Source organism: Cyprinus carpio, chromosome A3 (genome assembly GCF_018340385.1).
Source record: "Cyprinus carpio isolate SPL01 chromosome A3, ASM1834038v1, whole genome shotgun sequence".
Classification (NCBI taxonomy): domain Eukaryota; kingdom Metazoa; phylum Chordata; class Actinopteri; order Cypriniformes; family Cyprinidae; genus Cyprinus; species Cyprinus carpio.
Genome location: NC_056574.1, coordinates 13,735,752 through 13,756,067, shown reverse-complemented (window position 1 = coordinate 13,756,067; position 20,316 = coordinate 13,735,752). Strand labels below are relative to the sequence as shown.

General features: G+C 37.2%; 3 protein-coding genes across 7 annotated transcripts; 2 read left to right on the top strand and 1 right to left on the bottom strand.

Moving 5' to 3' along the window:
- Positions 1–1,158: 1,158 nt before the first annotated feature.
- On the bottom strand, positions 1,159–4,329 carry LOC109062993 (zinc finger protein 8-like). Of its 4 annotated transcripts, XM_042719354.1 has the most exons (6): positions 4,291–4,329; positions 4,101–4,191; positions 3,296–3,507; positions 2,233–2,320; positions 2,024–2,126; positions 1,159–1,917 (listed from the first exon to the last, which is right to left on the bottom strand). In XM_042719354.1, exons 3-6 carry the CDS (start codon positions 3,487–3,489, stop codon positions 1,304–1,306), a joined length of 999 nt encoding a protein of 332 aa, XP_042575288.1. In that variant the 5' UTR covers positions 3,490–3,507; positions 4,101–4,191; positions 4,291–4,329; the 3' UTR covers positions 1,159–1,303. The 4 variants fall into 4 exon arrangements, with proteins under 4 accessions (XP_042575288.1, XP_018935630.1, XP_042575286.1 ...); XM_019080085.2 differs by lacking the exons at positions 4,101–4,191; positions 4,291–4,329 and adding an exon at positions 3,649–3,799; XM_042719352.1 differs by lacking the exons at positions 4,101–4,191; positions 4,291–4,329 and adding an exon at positions 3,722–3,745.
- LOC109063312 (6-phosphogluconolactonase-like) lies at positions 4,113–6,797 on the top strand. Of its 2 annotated transcripts, none has more exons than XM_042719366.1 (6): positions 4,113–4,212; positions 4,536–4,805; positions 5,600–5,707; positions 5,794–5,895; positions 6,053–6,193; positions 6,282–6,797. In XM_042719366.1, the coding sequence occupies exons 1-6, from the start codon at positions 4,150–4,152 to the stop codon at positions 6,426–6,428; spliced, it is 831 nt and encodes a 276-aa protein (XP_042575300.1). In that variant the 5' UTR covers positions 4,113–4,149; the 3' UTR covers positions 6,429–6,797. The 2 variants fall into 2 exon arrangements, with proteins under 2 accessions (XP_042575300.1, XP_042575310.1); XM_042719376.1 differs by lacking the exon at positions 4,113–4,212 and adding an exon at positions 4,327–4,467.
- An 828-nt stretch (positions 6,798–7,625) lies between these two features.
- LOC109113854 (procollagen galactosyltransferase 1-like) lies at positions 7,626–17,710 on the top strand. Its single transcript, XM_042719349.1, has 12 exons — positions 7,626–8,023; positions 11,770–11,880; positions 11,975–12,092; positions 13,841–13,975; positions 14,073–14,277; positions 14,513–14,632; positions 14,704–14,780; positions 14,862–14,968; positions 15,056–15,188; positions 15,901–16,028; positions 16,129–16,335; positions 17,057–17,710. The coding sequence occupies exons 1-12, from the start codon at positions 7,803–7,805 to the stop codon at positions 17,322–17,324; spliced, it is 1,830 nt and encodes a 609-aa protein (XP_042575283.1). The 5' UTR covers positions 7,626–7,802; the 3' UTR covers positions 17,325–17,710.
- Positions 17,711–20,316: the final 2,606 nt, after the last annotated feature.

The window sequence follows — 20,316 nt, the reverse complement described above, 5'->3', positions numbered from 1 at the left end:
ATAGAAGCGTAGAAATACACGGCCTAGCATAACTAAAGTTCAAGACAATCTTAGTAATTTCTCAGAAAAGCATAAAAATTTTAATGAATTAAAGAAATCGTGATATTTAAAAAAAGAATAATGTATTTTAAAAAAAGAAGAATGCAACGTTCCAAAACGTAATGGTGATGAATATGGACACCGAAATTGGCGAATATTACTACAAAAATATATATACAAAACTAATTTTAATTTAAAAAATAAAAATAAATACAAAACCTTATCTTCTAAAGTTTCTGCATTACAATCTATCAAATAATGTTCACTAATCTGTCAGTTGCATCAGTAGTTATTCACGAGAACAGTTTCCTAAAAATGACCTCTCGTTGGCATAGGTCATGAGCAACAGTCCCTCAAGATACTCAAGGGCACAAATATTATCCTTTGTGGGATACACGCGTTTGATAAATCACCTGTAAGTCCCGGATGTCTGGATGATGGACCTTCTGTCCCGTTCATCTTCCCAGACTGAACTTCGTTCTCCAGAAAATTACATTTCTTTTTCAGAGATGCATTTTCGTTTGTACAGCGTGAAATCTCTAATCGCAGCAACAAAGAATTCTCCTCGAAAAGTTTGCTTATTTCAGAACAAACAGCGGTTCTCGCCATAATTTCCATTATGGATGTAAACTGCGTCTGAAAATCAGCAGTATTCATGATGTCCGTCGGTTACGAGAAGCTTTACAATGCTTGGAGAAAATGTAGGCCCACTTAACTCTTAATATAGCTGTTTTTTGGCAGTCACTGTCCCTATATTCAGCACAATCTTTCTGTAGAAATAAACTATAAATAGAGTTTGGCTGAAAGGACTCATGGGATGAAGTACCGTAAACCACTGAATAGAAAATCAACTGGGTTTAGAATATCATCGATCAGGGAAATATTCATTTAAAATAAATAAATAAATTCTTTAGATTTATACTATCACGAAAAGAACAAGAGTATTTTTTTTAAGTAATAATAAGTTAAAATTTGCCTTTTGGAATGATGGAAGAATATCAAAGTTTTTATTTCTTATAAAACACAAGTTATTTACTTTCATTCAGAAAAAAAAACACATGAAAATATGCTGGTATTTAATGCAATCAATCACTACATATAAATAAATAAACAAAAAAGTTTCACTTTTTTCAGACATGATTTTTTCATTTAATGCTGATCTGACGCCACATGAATCACACAGCTTAACAAACTGTACATTTTTTAAAATGATCTCTGTGGAGTGCAAATCAAGGCAGTTTCAATTTACTCAAGCTCACTGTCGTTAACTAATGTTGTTGCAAGTCTGACAAGATAAGTGTTTGTTAAGATTGAATTTGGTGGTGAAGCCTTTCCCACATTTTGTGCAAGTGTAGGGTCTTTCTCCAGTGTGACTTCGCAGATGCATGTCTAGAGTGCATTTCTGAATAAAGCCTTTTCCACAGAGCGAACATCGATAGGGCTTCTCTCCGGTATGGGTGCGCTGATGGGTGTACAGGTGTCCTTTCTGAATGTAGCTCTTTCCACAAAGCGTGCACCTGTATGGCTTCTCACCTGTGTGACTCCGCTGATGTACTGTAAGTTGACTAAAACACCTGAACCTCTTTGAACAGTAGGAGCAAACAAAACGCTTATCCCCTGAAATAGCGTTAGCACTGGATTTTTTTGCGGTGCGTGATGCACTCAAACTCTGTGTGTGACTGAAAGATGTGTTTGGATCATCGTTTGCCACAGTCTGGTTCGCCGTGATTGTTCCGGGTGAGGTGTTCACTTTTGGTGATTCTGCTTTAGATGGGACTCTTGCGGTTGCATTTTCTCCATTTCCTCTGTCAACACAAGGAACCGTTTTGAGAGCGTCCTTGATGGGTGACAGGCTCACAGCTTCACCACACTGGGTTCCTGTGGTTAAGTGAAAGTAATGTAAGTGGAAGGAAGTCATAAATTATTTATAAACACTGGCAATTAAAACTTTCCACCATTATAAATAAGTTAGTTCCAGACTTACCTGCTTCACTGTTGTCTTGACCAATCCAAACATCTACTTCCTGTTGCTCCTGCTTTACCATACTAATTGGCTGGTTTACCTCACACTTCTGCTGTGGACTGTCCTTTGACATTGTGACATCACATTATATCTTATATATCAATAGCTCTTGTGCTTACAAATAGTTAAAGGCAATTAATATGGATATTCACATAAAGAAGAGAACTTGCTTGGTCTTGCTGAATTACTGTTGGGATGTCTCCTGTTGGGCCTGTACACCTGTTCACATGATCGTGCATCTCCTCTTGGTCACGTTCACTGATAAAACGATATTAAAAAGTGTTATACACTAGTGGTCGAAAGTCTGGAATAATTAATATTTTTGAACATTTTTGAAAGAAGCATATTATGCTCACCAAGGCTGAGCAAAAAAAAACAAAAAAAAAAAAAATAATATTAAAAAAAAAAAAATTGAATTAAAAAAAAATAACTTTCTACTATTTGAATATATTTAAAAATATATATTTTATTCCTGTGATGCAAAGCTGAATTCACATCATCATTAATAAATCATTCAAACACACATGATCCTTCAGAAATCATTCTGATATGCTGATTTGGTGCTCGATAAAGAATTATTATTATAAAGCTAAAAAAACAGCATTTTTTAAAATATATATATATATATTTTTAACATCATAAATGGCTTTGCTATCACTTTTGATCAATTTAATGCATACTTACAGAGCATACATTTCTTTAAAAAAGATATTTCTTACCCCAAACCTTTAAATGGAAATGTATCATGATTTTCACAAAACTATTAAGCAGCACAACTATTGTCAACATTGATAATAATAAGAAATGTTTCTTAAGCAGCAAATCAGCTAGAATTTATTTCTGAAGGATCACGTGACACTGAAGACTGGAGTAATGATGCTAAATATTAAACTTTGCATCACAGGAACAAATTACATTATAAAAATATATTCAAACAGAAAAAAAAAACAATATAGGTGTAATAATATTTCACAATATTACTGTTTTTGCTGTATTTTTGATCAAATAAATACAGCCTTGGCGAGCATAAGAGAAGTCGTTCAAAAACATAAAAAAAAAAAATCTTAACTATTCCAAACAGTAGTATATAAATCAAATTAGTATGATTCATAGACTTTACTGTAGACATTATTCAGCATGGCTGGATATGTCATGAGACAGAATAGTTGCACATATACTTAATAGAGTATATGCAATTCCATGCTAAATAAACACCAATGAAAGTGGAGCTACCTCTTAACACCTGTGAGACTCTCCGTCAGTGTTTGTCCAGTGCTCGTCCACAGCTGGACCTCCATCAGCCTCAGTCTCTTCCTCAGTGCGCTGATCTCACTGCGGCTGCGGGAGACCTCCGACAGCAACACTTCACACTCCACATCCACGAGCTTGCTTATCTCTAATGCAGCCGTTTGCGCAAGTGTTTCCATGATGGAAGCTAACTGAGTCTGAAAAGACGAGAGAGTGGACACCATCTCCCAATATTTCCACAAACTTTTTTTTTTACAGATATACAGAATCAACCGCTATCTAGTAGTATATTTTAACGTAATAATACAAAAAAATATGTTCTGCAGTTTTCATCTTACAGTAACGTTTCCCTCTCCTACTATTTCTTGAAGGTGTAGCTCGGTGTGAATGATTTTCCCAAATGTGGCTCACCATCGCCATCTATTGAAATGGAGCTGAACACCCTTCTCGCCACATGGCGGATTTCACATTCACAGAACCAGACTAACATGTTATAAATCTAATTTTCGATTATTTGCTGTTGATATATCGTCTTTTTGCGTCCAGAGAGAAAATGTTTAGGCTCCCAAAACATATAATGCTCTTAAAGTGTCACAGATAGGCTAAATTGCAATTCTGTTCCATACATATTGTGACAATGCTGAATAAAAATATTGTCACTGCATAATGAAATGTGCTTGCTTCAATACTCCAAAGTAAAACTAATCGACAAGATCCAACTTGAGAATCTGAGGCCCTGACATCTGCTGAATACAGAAACGGGGCTCGAATCAAGTGAGCACTACATTACCCAGAATGCAACAGTATACTCCAGAGTAGGCAGCGTTCGCTGCGATTGGATGTTGGTCAGATGGCACGAGCAGCACGTAAAGGAAATCTCACTAGTAAGAAAACATTCCACGGTGAGTGCAAAGTAATTTCGTAGTTTCGTAAAAGCACGAAGCATCGTTGTTATTATTGCTTAGTGCATTATGGCTCACATTTTTGTTAAATACTTGCTTGATTCATTTGATTCAAACCTGCACTGCCCAGTCTAATGAACCAGTGCACGTTGTTCACAGAGCACCTGTATTGCAGGGGGCAGATGACTTATTGATTGTTTCCTTTTTCTGCTCATGCTAATACAGTTGGACGCATGTATTGAGTTCTGCTGTGCTGTGAGTTGACTTAAGCATTGCTTCATATCTGAACTGACTGTCATAATCATCGCCTCTGTTTATTTCAGGGAGTGATGTCTGGACCAAGAGTGGTGGTTTTCCCCTCAGTGGCCGAGCTTGGATCCACTCTGGCCCAGCTGGTGTCCTCTCGAGCAGAGAAGGCTCTCAGCATGGGTGAAAGCTTCTCTTTGGGTCTTTCAGGAGGGAGTTTGGTGTCCATCCTGAGTAAAGAGCTGCCTGCTGTCCCGGGCCTAGACTGCAGCAGATGGCTGATTGGGTTCTGCGATGAGAGACTGGTTCCATTCAGTGATCCTGAGAGCACTTATGGCTTATATAAGGTAACTCGCTGCATATTAGAAAGATTTAGCATTACATCACTTGCTCACCAATGGATCCCTCAGCAGTGAATGGGTGCCGCCAGACCAAACAGCTGACATCCCAATAATCCACACACGACTCCAGTCCATCAATTAACATCTTGCTTCTGGCTAAAATATGAATCCTATCCTCCTATCCTATATTGCTTTCTCAAGTGAAAAATCTCATCTGAATCAGGAGAGAAATATGCACAGATCAAGCATAAGTGAAAACAGTTCTAAACTGATATGTCGGTGGATTTTATTGTGAGAGGGCATTAATGGATGGAATTAGTGCTATTGTAGATATATTAAAAGATCAAATTTCAATATACACCTTATTGGTGATACACACTATATACAGGCAAGCAGATGAGCTCAGAATATGAACACAATGTTAAGCGTATTCTTTATTATATTTTTATATCTGAAAACACTTAAACCTTGCATTCATATCATGTGTTCATTTGTTTGTACTTATTAATTTGTACATATTAATAAGATGTATAATGAATTTGGTCCTCCAATATCACTGTCTTGAAGCATAAAGCCACACTAAGCATTTTGTATATAATTACTTTCCATGGGAAAGTGCTACATGCATCTTAACATTGCATTCATATTCTTGATGCATCTGCTTGCCTTTATTTGGTCTTTTAATATCACTGTATTTAGTACAGACCTTAAAAAGCAGAGAAAGGCCTTGCTTTGCTTTCCAGGTGGGCATTTCTATAAGGGTGTGATCATGATTACTGATAGCTTTTTATATCCTACAGAATCAGTTGTTTGAGAAAATCAACATTCCAGAAGATAGGATTTTGGCTATAGATCCTTCTTTACCGGTGCAAGAATGTGCTGATGACTATGCTGGCAAACTGAGCAAGGTGCGATTTCATTTTCTAGACAGATTGCATAAAACACTTTTTTTTTTTTTTTATTCATAGCCCTTAATAGAATTTTGTCATTGTAGGCTTTTAACACGGAGCACATTCCAGTTTTTGACATGCTGTTGCTGGGAATGGGACCAGATGGACACACCTGCTCTCTCTTTCCAGATCATCCTTTATTACAGGTTTCAGATCAGTTCTTAATAAAGCAGCAATATAACATCTACTTTTAGTTTATTACAGAATTACAGAATCCTGTTGATTCTCCTATTGACCGTTTATCTGTTTTGAAATGGATTTGTATTTAAGTATGTGTGTGGAAGTAAAAATGTGATTTTGTAGGAAAGCCGGAGGACAGTGGCGCCCATCTCTGATTCCCCCAAACCACCGCCTCAGCGGGTCACTATGACATTACCCACGGTTAACGCTGCTCGATGTGTAGTGTTTGTGTCAACTGGGGGCAGCAAAGCTCCTGTACTCAAGGTAAGCACTTTCTGTTGTGTCTATATTTATAATTGTGAACGTTATATTTTTGCTTTATTAGTTTAATATTCTTACTGTAAATTTGTAGCAATTATTGGAGGGTGGAGAAGGCCCTGCACTTCCAGCATCACTGGTCACACCTAGACGAGGAGAACTCTTCTGGCTCGTGGATGAGCCAGCAGCTGCCTCCCTCTCATCTCGGGTGGAGAGGCCAGGTCCTGGGGCAAAACTCTGAACTTAGGAGAGAGAACTTGCGGAAGCACTGTCTAGTATTCCTGTGGAGTCCTTAATAAGCCCTATGTTTGCAAAGATTTTTTCTTCACAGCACTTACGAAAATTATCATCATTGCTAATTTCTGCACTTATTGTTACTACTGTAAAACTGTTATAGGCTCTATGAAGCTTTCAGAATTTGTCTGTTTTTTTTTTTTTTTTTTTAATAAGACTTTTCACTAATACTACGCTACCATAGCTTTATTATAACAACAATGACTGTGGTATCTATGGTATTTTGATGAAATACCTTGGTTACCTTTGTAAATTTTTGTTATGTTGTTGAGTTAAAAAATTGCCCCAAAAACTGAATAAAATTTTAAGAGGTTAATATCCATTCTGCACTTTTCTGTTTCGGTTGTATTTCAACCATTGTGTCTTATGGAAGCCCATTTTCACCATGGGATCTTTTTTTTTTTTTTTTTTTTTTTTTAATAATTGTGACTTTTTTCTCGCAATTCTAAGAAAAAAAATCTCAGACCTGTGACATATAAACTCAGAATTGAGAGAGATGAGTTCATTCTTAAATATTTGACATTTGTTCTCTTAATTCTGAATTTACATCCAACAGTTGTGTTTTTTTATAGATATATATTATAAAATAATAATTGTGACTTTTTATCTCAACAATTGCAAGTTTATATCTCACATTTCCAACTTTATTCCTCAGAATTGCTAGAAAAAAGTCTGAATTGTGAGATGAAGTCACAATTTAAATAATTAAAAAATAATAATCCTGTGGCTGAAAAAGGCTTTTACACTGTTAAAAAAAAAAGGTTTCTTTTTATTTATATTAGAATATATGGAATTTTTTGGTTTCGGTTTAACGAATGTTTTACTTGCCTTTTCTTTGCAATTATTTGTGAAATTTATAGCAATTTAGGAGTAAAAATGGTACACAAATCCTACACTTTCCCACCCCCCAGTGTCTGGTTTACAGGGAAAAGCATATTTATATGCTATATAGCTACATTATTACAGTTAACTAAAAATACAATCACAAAAACATTTTTACTAGCAAACTATACAATCTTAAAATAATATAACCTTTCCTAATCTGCTAGATATATTTTAAAGACAAATAATGACTTGAAATCTAAATGAGTATGAAGTGTTACTCATCAGTTTGCAGATTCACCAGAATGCGTCCCTCCTCTTTAAACGTCAGCGAAACATCCCCTTTAACTCGCTCGTCTTACAAACTGCAGTGTTGTCAATGCAGGCTGATTTCGGTCGGCGGAATTATTTAAACTAAAGTTACCCGTTTTTAACCTTCTACCCCTTCGTGAAGTGGGTGTAACTGTGTGGTTTAGCTTGAAAGAGTGTGTGCGGTACAATGCTCTGGTTCGTGTTGTTCGTGTCGGTGCTGTGGTCCTGTCTGATGAACACTGGACCCGCTCAAGGATACTTCCACGAAGAGCGCTGGAGCCCGGAGTCTCCTATATTAGCTCCCCGAGTAATGATCGCTCTGATCTGCCGTAACGCCCAGCACTCGCTGCCACATTTCCTCGGGACCATTGAGCGCCTCAATTACCCTAAAGACCGAATCGCGCTGTGGTAAGTGCGTGCGTGTAACGGCGTGCAGCTGCTTAGACTCTTCTCGTACTGATGTTAGAATGCTACAGTCTCAGAACACGTACGTAATACTGTAGTATGCGCGTGTTAATAGTACTTTATTCTTACGTTACTTATAAGTATTCCAATAGTGACTACTTTTTAGTAGTACTTCATGGCGTACTAATACGTACTAGTCACTTTCCCCAACATTTCCTCCACTGTTACTAACAAACTGCGCATCCGTGTCGTGTTTTCCCATTTATTGTAACTATTCCATTTAATTAATTTGTAAATAGATAGGGTACTATCTGTGTATAGTTATAGTAATATGGACTAACCCAGCTGTTGAGTTAAATTTTTTAATTAATCTTTTAACCCAAAAGTTGGGTTACTCCATATTTGACCCAAAGTTTGGTTGAAACAACCCAGCATCTTTTTAAATAGGCCTACCCTTATCTTTTTTCCAGACACTAGTATGCCATTTGTTACTTGAATCATTTCTTGTGGTACTTCTTTAAGCTGCTTTTTGGACTAGGGTTTCATTCTTGGTGTCTGACTGTGAACATCTGTCTTCCAGCAGCTCAGTGCTCTGGAGGGCAAATTTAAAAAAAAAAAAAAAAGGGATGGGAGGGTTCCTCCGTACTCACTGTGTCCTTGTCATATCTGCCAGCTTTACTCAAAATTTTCCCTTAAAGTTGTCATCGTCCTAACCAGTGAATGAAGAGCTCTGTTGAAAAGGTGTCAGTTACCATGAACGCTCTGAAGCTCGCCATAGTCCTGCCCTAGATATATTCTAGCCATAGTCTCTGCACCTAAATGAATGTAAAACTGAGACTATTGTTTTTGCAAACTCCAATGCATCTGTGTCCACTGATATTGATTTAGGCCCTTTATTTATGGTAAATCCACTGTAAAATATTTTTGATGACACCTTGAAATTTGACAAACAGATTAATGGTGTTGTCAGATCTGTTTTCTTTTCTTTCTTTTTTTTAAATTAAGAACATCAGCGAGCTGTTTTCATCCTGTTGTGATTTTGAAAGGGTGTTGCATGCTTTTGTGTCTTCTCGCCACGATTACAGATTGTCCAGAATTCTGCTGCTAGATTGTTGACAGATTCTTATATTAGCATAATCAAGATAATCTCATCTGAAGTAAAATGCTAAAATATTTTATAATGTAATAAAAACAATAAATAATAAAATAAAAATAATAAAAATACTAATTTCCCCCCTCAATAACTATCGTTTTTAATTGAAGAACATACATTACTTGAAACTTCTGAAGTCACAAAATGATTGTGCTTAATTGATTTATTATCAACATTTCTAGTTTATGCTAATAAACAGGTTTGAAAACAAGAAGCTTTTTCATTTGCAGAATAAATACCGGAAATAGCTGATATGATGATTCTCAGAATCTGGAACATATTATAGGATTGATTTAAAAAAAATTGTGGTTTGATTTTAAAACTTTAAACAGCCTTGCACCATCTTATCTCTCTGATTTGTTACAACCTTACACACCAATTACCCCCCCCCCCCCCCCCCCCCCCCAAGAGTTTGTCTTTGCACATAAGACCTGCCTTGGTGTTATTTTAAAGACTCATCTCTTCTCCCAGGCTTTTCTGCAGAATGCTGCTCAGTGAATTGTTTTTGGAACCTCATTGTTTTTTTTATGTTGAATGGTTTGAAGTCCATGCTGTATAACAGATGTGTGTGTTTATTTATGTTTTAGAATCTGTACAGCACATTTGTCAACTTGTTGTTTTTAATTGTGCTTTAGAAATAAATAGGCTTGCCTTGCCTAGATTAAACTGTCATATAAAGTCAAGGGAATAAACGTAAAACAGTCGGTTTAGCTGCTTATGGTGCTCTGCAGGAGCAGGCAAAGTGAACACTGAAAAACAGAAATACAGTGAAATGTTATTGATCACTGTATTAAAACTAGCGCTGTCACCCAATATTACTTGTCCATTAATAAATTTATCTGGTGAGTAACCATGTCAGTATAATAATAATAATTAGCTGATTGTACACAATCATATTGTACAGCTACTTGTACTGATTTATTTGTTTTCTGTACGTGTGAATGTTTATTTTTTATGTTGTAGCATATAAGTCTCACAAACAACATGTAGATTAAGGTTTTTTGTTAACAAAAACGTGCGCATGCTCCAGCATGTTGATGTTGACAGTGCTTCCCAAACCTGTCCTGGAGGCCCCCCTGCCCTGCACCTTTTATACGTCTCCCTTTTCTAACGCACCTGATTCCACTCATCAGTCTCGTACAAGAGACTTCATAGTGTCCTATGAGATGGGTTCCAAAAGTCTGAGACCACTAGTGAAAATGCTTAATTCTTCCACTTTCATAACACTACACAAAATGGTCCATAGGTTAGTGCGCATGCTCCAGCATGTTGATGTTGACATTACAGGTTTGAATTCGGCTCCTGTCATTTTGTGACCTCATTTCCTCACTTTTCCCTGAGCATGTTACTTATTTTTATTCTTACTGTATTAAAAAAGACAAAAATTCAAATTCTGTCATCATTTACTCTCCCTGTCCTGTTTGACTTGAAACACAAAAGAAGATATTTTGAACAATGTTGTTAAAAACCACAGTATGGACAAAATATACAATGGAAGTGAGTGGGAACCAAAACTATTTGGTTACCAACATTTATCTATTTTTTTAAATATACCTTTGTAAAAAGAAATGCATACAGTTTAAATGTATCAATGCTATGTCACTCATGTAACTCAACCAGCAAGCGGTCCTCAGCCTACTTCCATCTCAAGATTACACTAAAAAGTATTGAAATAAATTATTATGAATATATTAGCATAATCAAGATAATCTCATCTGAAGTAAAATGCTAAAATATTTTATAATGTAATAAAAACAATAAATAATAAAATAAAAATAATAAAAATATTAATTTCCCCCCCTCAATAACTATCGTTTTTAATTGAAGAACATACATTACTTGAAACTTCTGAAGTCACAAAATGATTGTGCTTTATTAATTTATTATCAACATTTCTAGTTTATGTTAATAAACAGGTTTGAAAACAAGAAGCTTTGTCATTTGCAGAATAAATACCGGAAATAGCTGATATTTTGTTGGACAACGGGGGAACTTTGAGTCAAAAAGGTTAAAAACCACTGATATAACTGTTTGAAAATAGACTTTGTAATAATCTAACTTGAAATCCCTTGGTGAATCAATCAGTACTGTAGTAGTGTTAGCTGTTGGCCAGAGTTAATGTGTTAACTCTGTTTGGATCTGTAGACCCTTAGGCCTCACAGCTGTGCTGTTTCACGCTCTGCTCCGGGAGACTCATCAGTTCATGCCAAGACAGAGCCAGTGAAAAGTAGGACGTGTGGTTTAACTTATGTCTTCAGCAGAATTGGACGCTACCTGTCTGTTTACTTTGTCTTTGGTCTTTTCTTTCTGTGATTTCTTGGCAGTTTCACTTCTCATGTTCTTCTACTCTTTTAGTCTAGTTCTGCTGTAGAGTTTAATTTAGAGCTTTTGTGTTTCTTCATTCATTTCCCTGTTGCAGGTCTAAATATACATTATGCACTGAAAGGGCTTGTTAAATATGGTGTGTTATACTCTGTGCAAGTGAATGGAATCATAAGCTTGTGGTTAACTCAAGTAATCTTTAGTTTCCACCAGATATTGTTTTCTGTAGAAAGTGAACAGCACACAATGGGCACCGTTTCTGTGTTTCTGACAGGGTAGCAACCGACCACAATTTTGACAACACCACTTACCTACTGCGAGACTGGCTCATCAATGTACAGAAACTCTACCATTATGTGGAGTGGAGGCCAAAGGAGGAGCCAAGGTTTGCCATGTTTCTTCACTTGTGGTTTCACGGAACTGGTTCATTTTTGCATTTTCTTGTACTACATTTCCTTGGATTTCTCTTTCTCGTTCAGAAAATATCATGATGAGGAAGGACCAAAGGAATGGACGAATGAGCGTTACGCCTACGTTATGAGACTGCGGCAGGCAGCGCTTGAGTCTGCACGAGAGATGTGGGCAGACTATCTCATGGTGAGTTTAACACACACTGTCCACTCTCTTTGTTAGGACCATGAATCTCCAAGATATTAAATGGATACTTGTGTTCATTGATAGTTGCAATTATTGATTAATCATCCGATTGTCATGATTATTTGATGTAATCACTGTTTTTTGAAGTAAGCGAAGTTGCAATTTACCATTATCACGTGGTTTTGTTTTATGTTCATGTTTTCATTTATTTTATTTTGTAGTTTAGTCATGGTTATGTTTCCTGTTCCTGTCATGTGATTCCCTTGTCCTCATGTATCTTTCCATGTGCTCCCATATTATATGTGTCATCACATTATTTCTTTTTCTAGACATTTCCAATTTTCTCTCATTGGTTATTAGGCTTCATTATATACACCTCACTCTACATTTTTACTATTTCCATTGTATGTATATGTTCAAGTCAAGTTAAGACAAGTCTTTGTTTGTTTTGTATCTCGCTTAAATTTCTGTTCAATAAATACTGCACTTGGGTTCTCACTACACTCGCCATCAGTGGATTACTGTTAAAACCATTCAAAAAAGGGAAATTTAAGAGCATAAAGAAATGCCATCAAATGTGGATCGTGTCATTTTCCTGTGTGGCAGGAAGAAGCAGAAAAGTCATCATTTGGCAGAAAACTGCAAAGTTTTACTGCAGTTTAAAGGAATAGTTCACCCCAAAATAAAATTTAAAAAAGTTACAAATGTACTCACCCTCAGGCCATCCAAGATATAGATGAGTTTGTTTCTTCATAGAAACAGATTTGGAGAAATGTAAAATTACAAGACCAGTGGATCCTCTGCAGTGAATGTGTGCCATCAGAATGAGAGTCCAACCATCTGAAAAAACATCACAATAATCCACAATTAATCCACACCACTCCAGTCCATCAATTAATGTCTTGAAGTGAAACCATTACTTTCTGTCCTCTATCCATAATATTGCTTTCTCCAAAGAAAAATTTGTCTTGTCTGAATCAGGAGAGAAATATGAACAAATGAAGTACTGTTTACAAGCCAGAACAGTCCTAAACAATTGGTTTTATGTGAGAGGACAACAGGGGATGAACTTTTTAACTGGAGGAAGTGTTATGGATTATGGACTGGTATTTTGGCCAGAAGAGACGGTTTAAATAATGACCCTCAATAGCTGTGTGTGAACACGGTCGCCGTGATTTTGCCAAGTAAGACATGTTCCTAGGATCAACATCTTTTGATGATCCTGGATCAACATTATTGTCCAAAAATATAGAATTAACCCAGTCCCTACCCTTAAACCTAACCCACCCATAATTTATTCCTAAAATCAGTGGGAAATGACAGCTGATTAACAAGGGTAGAAGCACCTAACCCTGATTGTAAGCCTAAAACAGATATTTCCTGAAGAGTTATATCTCTATTCTGATTGGTTGATTGGAATGTTGTTCCAGGATCAACAAGGATGAAACCACGTGAACACTCATTAAGAATATATGGTTCTTGAAACCTCTGGAATTACAAAATAAATCAGGATTAATTAAAGCAAGACTCACACTTTCTGTCAAAAATTAATTCAAGCAGCTTTCTTATTACACTAGGAAAAATATCTTAATGGGGGACCCTTGAATATTCTGTTGGATGCAATCAGTAACATTGAACACCACTGATTTACTTTGTGATCTGCCTTTTGGTGATTGTCTTGAGTAAACTTTGTTTTTGTAGGCAGCTTGTTTATACATGCATGAAAATGTATTATTTTATCCTTCCAGATGATTGATTGTGATAATCTCCTGATCAACCGAGATGTCTTATGGAAACTAATAAAGGAGAACAAGACAATTGTGGCACCAATGATGGAGTCTCGTGCTGCCTACTCAAACTTCTGGTGTGGAATGACGTCCCAGGTACAGTTCCTCTGAACGTGTGTGTGTGTGTGTGTGTGTAATCTTTCATAACACTTTCTCCAGAAATATGAAAAAACATCTCTTCAAACTTCTCCAGGGCTACTATAAACGGACCCCGGCCTACATCCCCATGCGCAAGCAAGTGCGTAGGGGTTGCTTTGCCGTTCCCATGGTGCATTCGACTTTCCTGGTTGACCTGCGGAAAGAAGCTTCCAGACTGCTTGCTTTTCACCCTCCACATGCAGACTACACTTGGGCCTTTGATGACATTATAGTCTTTGCTTTTTCAGCCCGCATGGCAGGTAGGTGCCACAACAGATACCCACAATTCATGCCTGTTTGCCTAAAATTCAAATCATTTATGTTGTTCCAAACCATCTGTTATGTTCCACAGAAGAAAGAACATCAAGCAGGTTTGAAATGACATGAGGGTGAATAAATAATAACTGAATTTACATTTTTGTGTGTACTATTCCTTTAAGAGGATATTGTGCCTAAGTTACACAATTTTATTCGTCTTCTCTGTTGTTTTTGCAGAGGTCCAAATGTTTATTTGTAACAAGGAGACTTACGGTCATCTCCCAGTGCCTCTTCGTGCCCACAGCACCATGCAGGATGAGGCCGACAGCTTCATTCATACTGTGCTGGAGGTCAATGGTACGTTTCAGCTTTACAAAGAACAGTCTGCAAATGCTTAGTCAAATGTAACAACTTATTTTAATTTACAGTGAGAAATCCTCCAGTTGAGCCTTCCAGATACTTGCCCAAACCTGTCAAAAGACCTGACAAAATGGGCTTTGATGAGGTAAAAGTGTGGGTTAATTGTATTGATTGGTATGTTTCTTTGGTAGCGGTGTATTCAGTATGTGCTGTTATGTGTTTTAAGGTGTTTATGATCAACCTGAAGCGGCGGGCCGACCGTCGTGAGCGCATGCTGAGGGCGTTAAGAGAGCAAGAAATCGACTGCAAGATTATCGCTGCTGTTGATGGCAAGTAAGTTCACTTCTGTTACCTTCAAACAAATGCAGCATTCATTTCCAGGATGAAACATTTACTCACAGCCTTTCTTTTTTATACCAGAGCTATGAACATCAGTGAGATCCATGCTATGGGAATCCACATGCTTCCCGGCTATAGCGACCCCTACCACGGCAGACCTCTGACGAGAGGAGAGCTGGGCTGCTTCCTGTCCCACTATAACATCTGGAAAGAGGTCTGGCTCTTATCCCAGTTTGTAGTTTTGTTCCAAAATTTAGTGAACTGCCTTACCATCTACTGCCTACATAGACTACTTATGCTCAGCAAGGCTGCATTTATTTGATCAAAAATACAGTAAAAACACTAATATTATGAAATATTATTACTAATTAAACTAGCTATTTTCTCAATTATTCCTTTGTTGCAAAGCTAAATTTTCAGCAACATTACTCCAGTCTTCAGTGTCACATGATCCTTCAGAAATCATTCTAAACTTCATCATTTTTAATAATTTAATATTTTTGTGGAACCATGACATTTTTTGAAGTTAAAAAATAAGCATTCATTTGAAATAGAAATTATAAACATTATAAATGTCTTTACTGTCACTTTTGATCAATTTAATGCATCATTGCTGAATAAAAGTATTATCAGTATCATAAGCAGGAGTCTCAGGTTTCTATGGGAACCGGGAGGGCAGCTGCAGTGACGCAATGACTTGACCAATCAGTTATCGGCTCTTTCACTTAGAAGGCGGGATATATTCTGCCATATTGCAGTTTGTCCTATTTACAAGTAATAGAAGTTAACCATCTTTGTATATCTATAGTCTTTGGTAATATCTGCCTTAATATAGTGTCTAATTCAGCAGCTCACTAGGTTTTGGAAGAGAGTGTGAAGGGTTTTTATGGGCATCTAAAGCTTTGTTTATATGCTGTACAACACAGATTGTAGACCGAGGCCTGAAGACCTCACTGGTGCTTGAAGATGATTTGCGGTTTGAGATTTTCTTCAAGCGCCGCCTGCAGAATCTGATGAGTGAGGTGGAGAGTGAGGGTCTGGACTGGGACCTCATGTGAGCGGCTCTATTTTTGTCTACAGTCATTGACTGAGTTTTTGAGTTATGTATTGATGGGAGATTTGTTCATGTTGGTTATTCTGTTGTACCCTTGCAGTTATATTGGGAGGAAGAGGATGCAAGTGGACCGACGTGAAAAAGCAGTACCGAATATTCGCAACCTGGTGGAGGCGGACTATTCCTATTGGACCTTGGGTTACATGATGTCATTACAAGGAGCCAAAAAGCTCCTCGAAGCAGAACCACTCAGTAAAATGTTGCCTGTGGACGAGTTCCTTCCTGTTATGTTTAATAAGCATCCTGTGTAAGTACTACCAATGGAGGAAATCCTCTACACATCCCATTTATGCCAGTAGCATTGCTTCTAGTTCTAGATCAATTATTCCACAATAAGTATTTTCTAGAATATAAGTGTATTTTGTCATCCAGAAGGTCCTGTGATTTAAAGTCTATAGCAAGCTTTAAAATGTAATTGATATCAGTCAGTCAAACACACTGAACACCAAAACATACAGTATATGCTTACACGCACGAAGACAAAACCAGTTGTGAGTTTTCATCTCACAGTTCTGATTTTTTTTCTCAGAATTGCAAGATACAAACTCACAATTGTATTTCTCGCACAATTCTGAGAAAAAAAAAAGTCAATTTACAGTTACTTTTTATTTTTATTCAGTGGTGGAAACAGCTTCCATAGTGAACTAAATGTATTGTTTTTGAACACTTGCATATTTGCATAACAGTTGCATATTAATTACAACTAAATGTAAATGCATTATAGTTTAAACTTAAATCAATTAAATGCATTTCTTAGTTACCTTGGTACCCACCCACAACACCCTACCTACTGCATGGCAACCCCCAGAATATCCTGTCGGTGCCCTAGCAACCATATAGCAAACACACTAACAACCATTTTTATGAGCAGACAGTTTTCAGAAAATGCATTCATTATTATTATATGTTTTGCCTATGTCTAAAATCACTTCTTTGTCTTCATCCACATCAAATCCCATCATCTTCAGATCGGATTACATGGAGCAGTTTGAGACAAGGGACCTGAAAGCATTCTCAGCGGAGCCCTTGCTTGTGTTTCCTACACACTACACGGGTGAAGCTGGGTATATCAGTGACACAGAAACCTCCACAGTGTGGGACAATGAGAAAGTGCGTACAGACTGGGACAGGAAGCGCTCGGGTAAGACCCGGGAACAGGCTGAGATCAGCACAGAGGCCCAAAACTCAGATGTGCTCCAGTCTCGTCTGGACAGGACAGCCCGAGACGAACTATGAGAGACATTGTTTTGGACACACCACTAGACTTGCTTCTGGGGGGCGAAGTCTAGTTCCGCTATATAAGCACAATATAAATGACCAGAAGAGGCCTTTGTGTAGATTTTTTAAATTTGGTAAAAAAATGTTTTTAGATTAAACTTCTGTCCATTTATTTGTAGGTCAGATTTGTAACAGAGGCTTGGATGTGCTTTCCATGACAGCAGCATCTGTTCTTCACTGTATCCTGCAATAAAAATGGCAGGGGCCGGATTCATGGAAATCATCTTAAGAAAGAAGTTAGCAAATTTACAAAGATAAACGTTAAGTTAGTAAGGATGAAAAAGTCTTAAAGGAATATTTTCAAATGAAAATTTGTTGAAAATGTGCTCACCACCAATCCATACAATATGAATATGATTCTTCATCATAACAAGAACAGATAAATTCAAAACAACAATTACACAACAATGGATACATATCCTCAGCAGTGAATGGGTGCCGTCAGAATGAGAGTCCAAACAGCCGAGAAAGACATCACAAGAAATCCACACGACTCCTGTTCACCAATTAATATCTTAGGAAGTGAAAAGCTGCATGTTTATAAGAAATTAATCCACCATTATGCCATTTTAAATCATTGCTTCTGGTCAAAATGTGTGTCCATAATCCATAATAATGCTTCCTTCAGTGAAAAAGTCGCCTAGTCTGAAACAGGAGTGAAATATAAACAGATCAAGCACCATTTACAAGCAAAAACATGTTCTAAACAATAATATGTCAGTGGATTTTGATGTTCAGGAAAACAGGAGATGGTTGTTTTCACTGGAGGAAGTGTTATTATAGATTATGGACTTGTGTATTTTGGCCAGAAGTGTTTCTATAGATTGCGTAAGGCATTAATTGATGGACAGGAGTGGTGAGGTGTGGATAACTTGTGGATTATTGTGATGTTTTTATCAGCTGTTTAGTCTCTCATTCTGACGGCACCCATTCACTGCAGAGGATCCACTGGTGAGCAAGTGATGTAATGCTACATCTCTCCAAAATCTGTTCCTATGAAGAAAATAGCAGAATTAAGAAGAATTTAATCTTAAGGATATTTTGTGAATCCGTCCACTGGTGATTTTAGAACAGTTTGATTAATCAATCTGAGAAAAACATGTAACTAATATTTTTCTTTGCAGACATGAACATAGTAATTCTTAACAATAATAATCGAGACATGAAACGTGTTATTTTAAGGCATGAAGCATGTTATTTTAACTTGAGGGATGTTGTTATTTTTAGGTCTTGTTACCATTACCCTCTTCGGTGGTGTTTCAGACTGTTCCTTTCACTTCATCAAAGCCAACAACCGTACACTCCTCACTGTGTGGTTTTTCTGTCGTATCATCAGGACAGCAATTAAAGGTCTTCACACATTCCACACGGCAACATTCGCAGTTTTTGGTTCTGACTTCTTTGCTTTTTTTGACATGGCACAGCCGAGCAGGCTTTAAATGTGCTTGATTTGAATTGTTTTCATTGCACTGTTTAAACACAATGTCATACTAATACTATGTATGTAACTGTGACTGTATTTCCCCAACTGTGCCTTAAAAATAAAGAATGGTTAAAACATTTTTCACTCAAAGAAATAGTATATTTTTTTTTTTCAGCAGATTTCTTAGATGCTGCATGTAATTTCTGTGAATGACGAGCCGTTTAATTTGACCACTTTGTGAGTCATATCAATATCTATATCTGTCTTCCAGGTTTAATTATATCACAGCTGCGTAGCCACAAGACAAACATGATGATGCTGGCACAGACCTGCAAACCATTTTCCTGTGTGCTGAAGATAGATGATGTGACTACTGCTTTGAGTGTAGATCTCAATTCGCTGGCGGGATAAAATGAGCTTAAACGCTTTAGAGGATATCTAAAAAGATTCAGAATCAGTGTATCCTATTATAGTGTATTATAGGATGTTACGCAGTTGCTAATTATTCTCACTGCTTATTGTACCAGTGTTGTGACAGAAGCTACCATGATGTTGCATGGCTTTGAGAAACTGACTCCCGAAACAAAATGTGTTCATTAAAGGTGTATTAAAGGATGACTTCCTAACAGGTCAGCTGTTTAACACAGTCTCTCAGTACACGAACAGACAGACAGAGTCAGACAGAGCGTCTGGTGATTGGGGGGGTGTGGATAGTTTTTGTGCATGTGTGTTATTTTGCACCTCAGAGCATGAATAGAAGTGGTTGAGTGCATCTGGAAGAGATGTGTGATTATCGCAGGCCTGTGGCAGGGGCTTGACAGGCTGCTTCTTATTGTGTTGAGGGCTGATTTATCTCCTGATCTGAATGCATCATCTGGGGTCTCGGGTTTTTGTCGCCATGGTTTCTGGTTGACACGTGTGGTGATGGTCTTGGTGACCGTCACATCATCGATGGACTTTTTGATATAGGCAGTCATTATATCAGTGTATTCTTAAAGGGTGCCACTTTGTTACATTCCTGGAGTGTTGAGAGAGCATCATCTGGCCATACTGTCATCTGCTTTTTGACCAGTTTGGCAAGTTTTAGAAATGGTTGAATGTGTTTTTTTCACATTAGACTGTGTTGTTTCCCCTTGTTGCAGATGTCATGTGTTGGTAGAACTTCGGCAAGACTGACTTTAGATTTACATGGTTGAAATCACCAGATATAATGAAAAAGTCATCAGTGTTGTTGGTTTGTTGTTCGTTTATAGAGCTGTGCAGTTCATGAGGAGCATCCATAGTGTCAGCACGCAGGTGGATATATACGCCTTCACTTGAAATATCATTTTTGAAAATATGTCAAAATACAAAACCATATGAAACCATCTCCCTGAACTAATGTCCATTGGTGTATACGTGAGTAGAAGAGAAATAATTTTGCTCAAAATCAATGAGTCAGCCATCAACGAGTTACTTCACTGCTCTTCCTGTCTCTCAACCACCAGGGGGCAAGGATACATTATGTATACATTATGATGTTGTGAG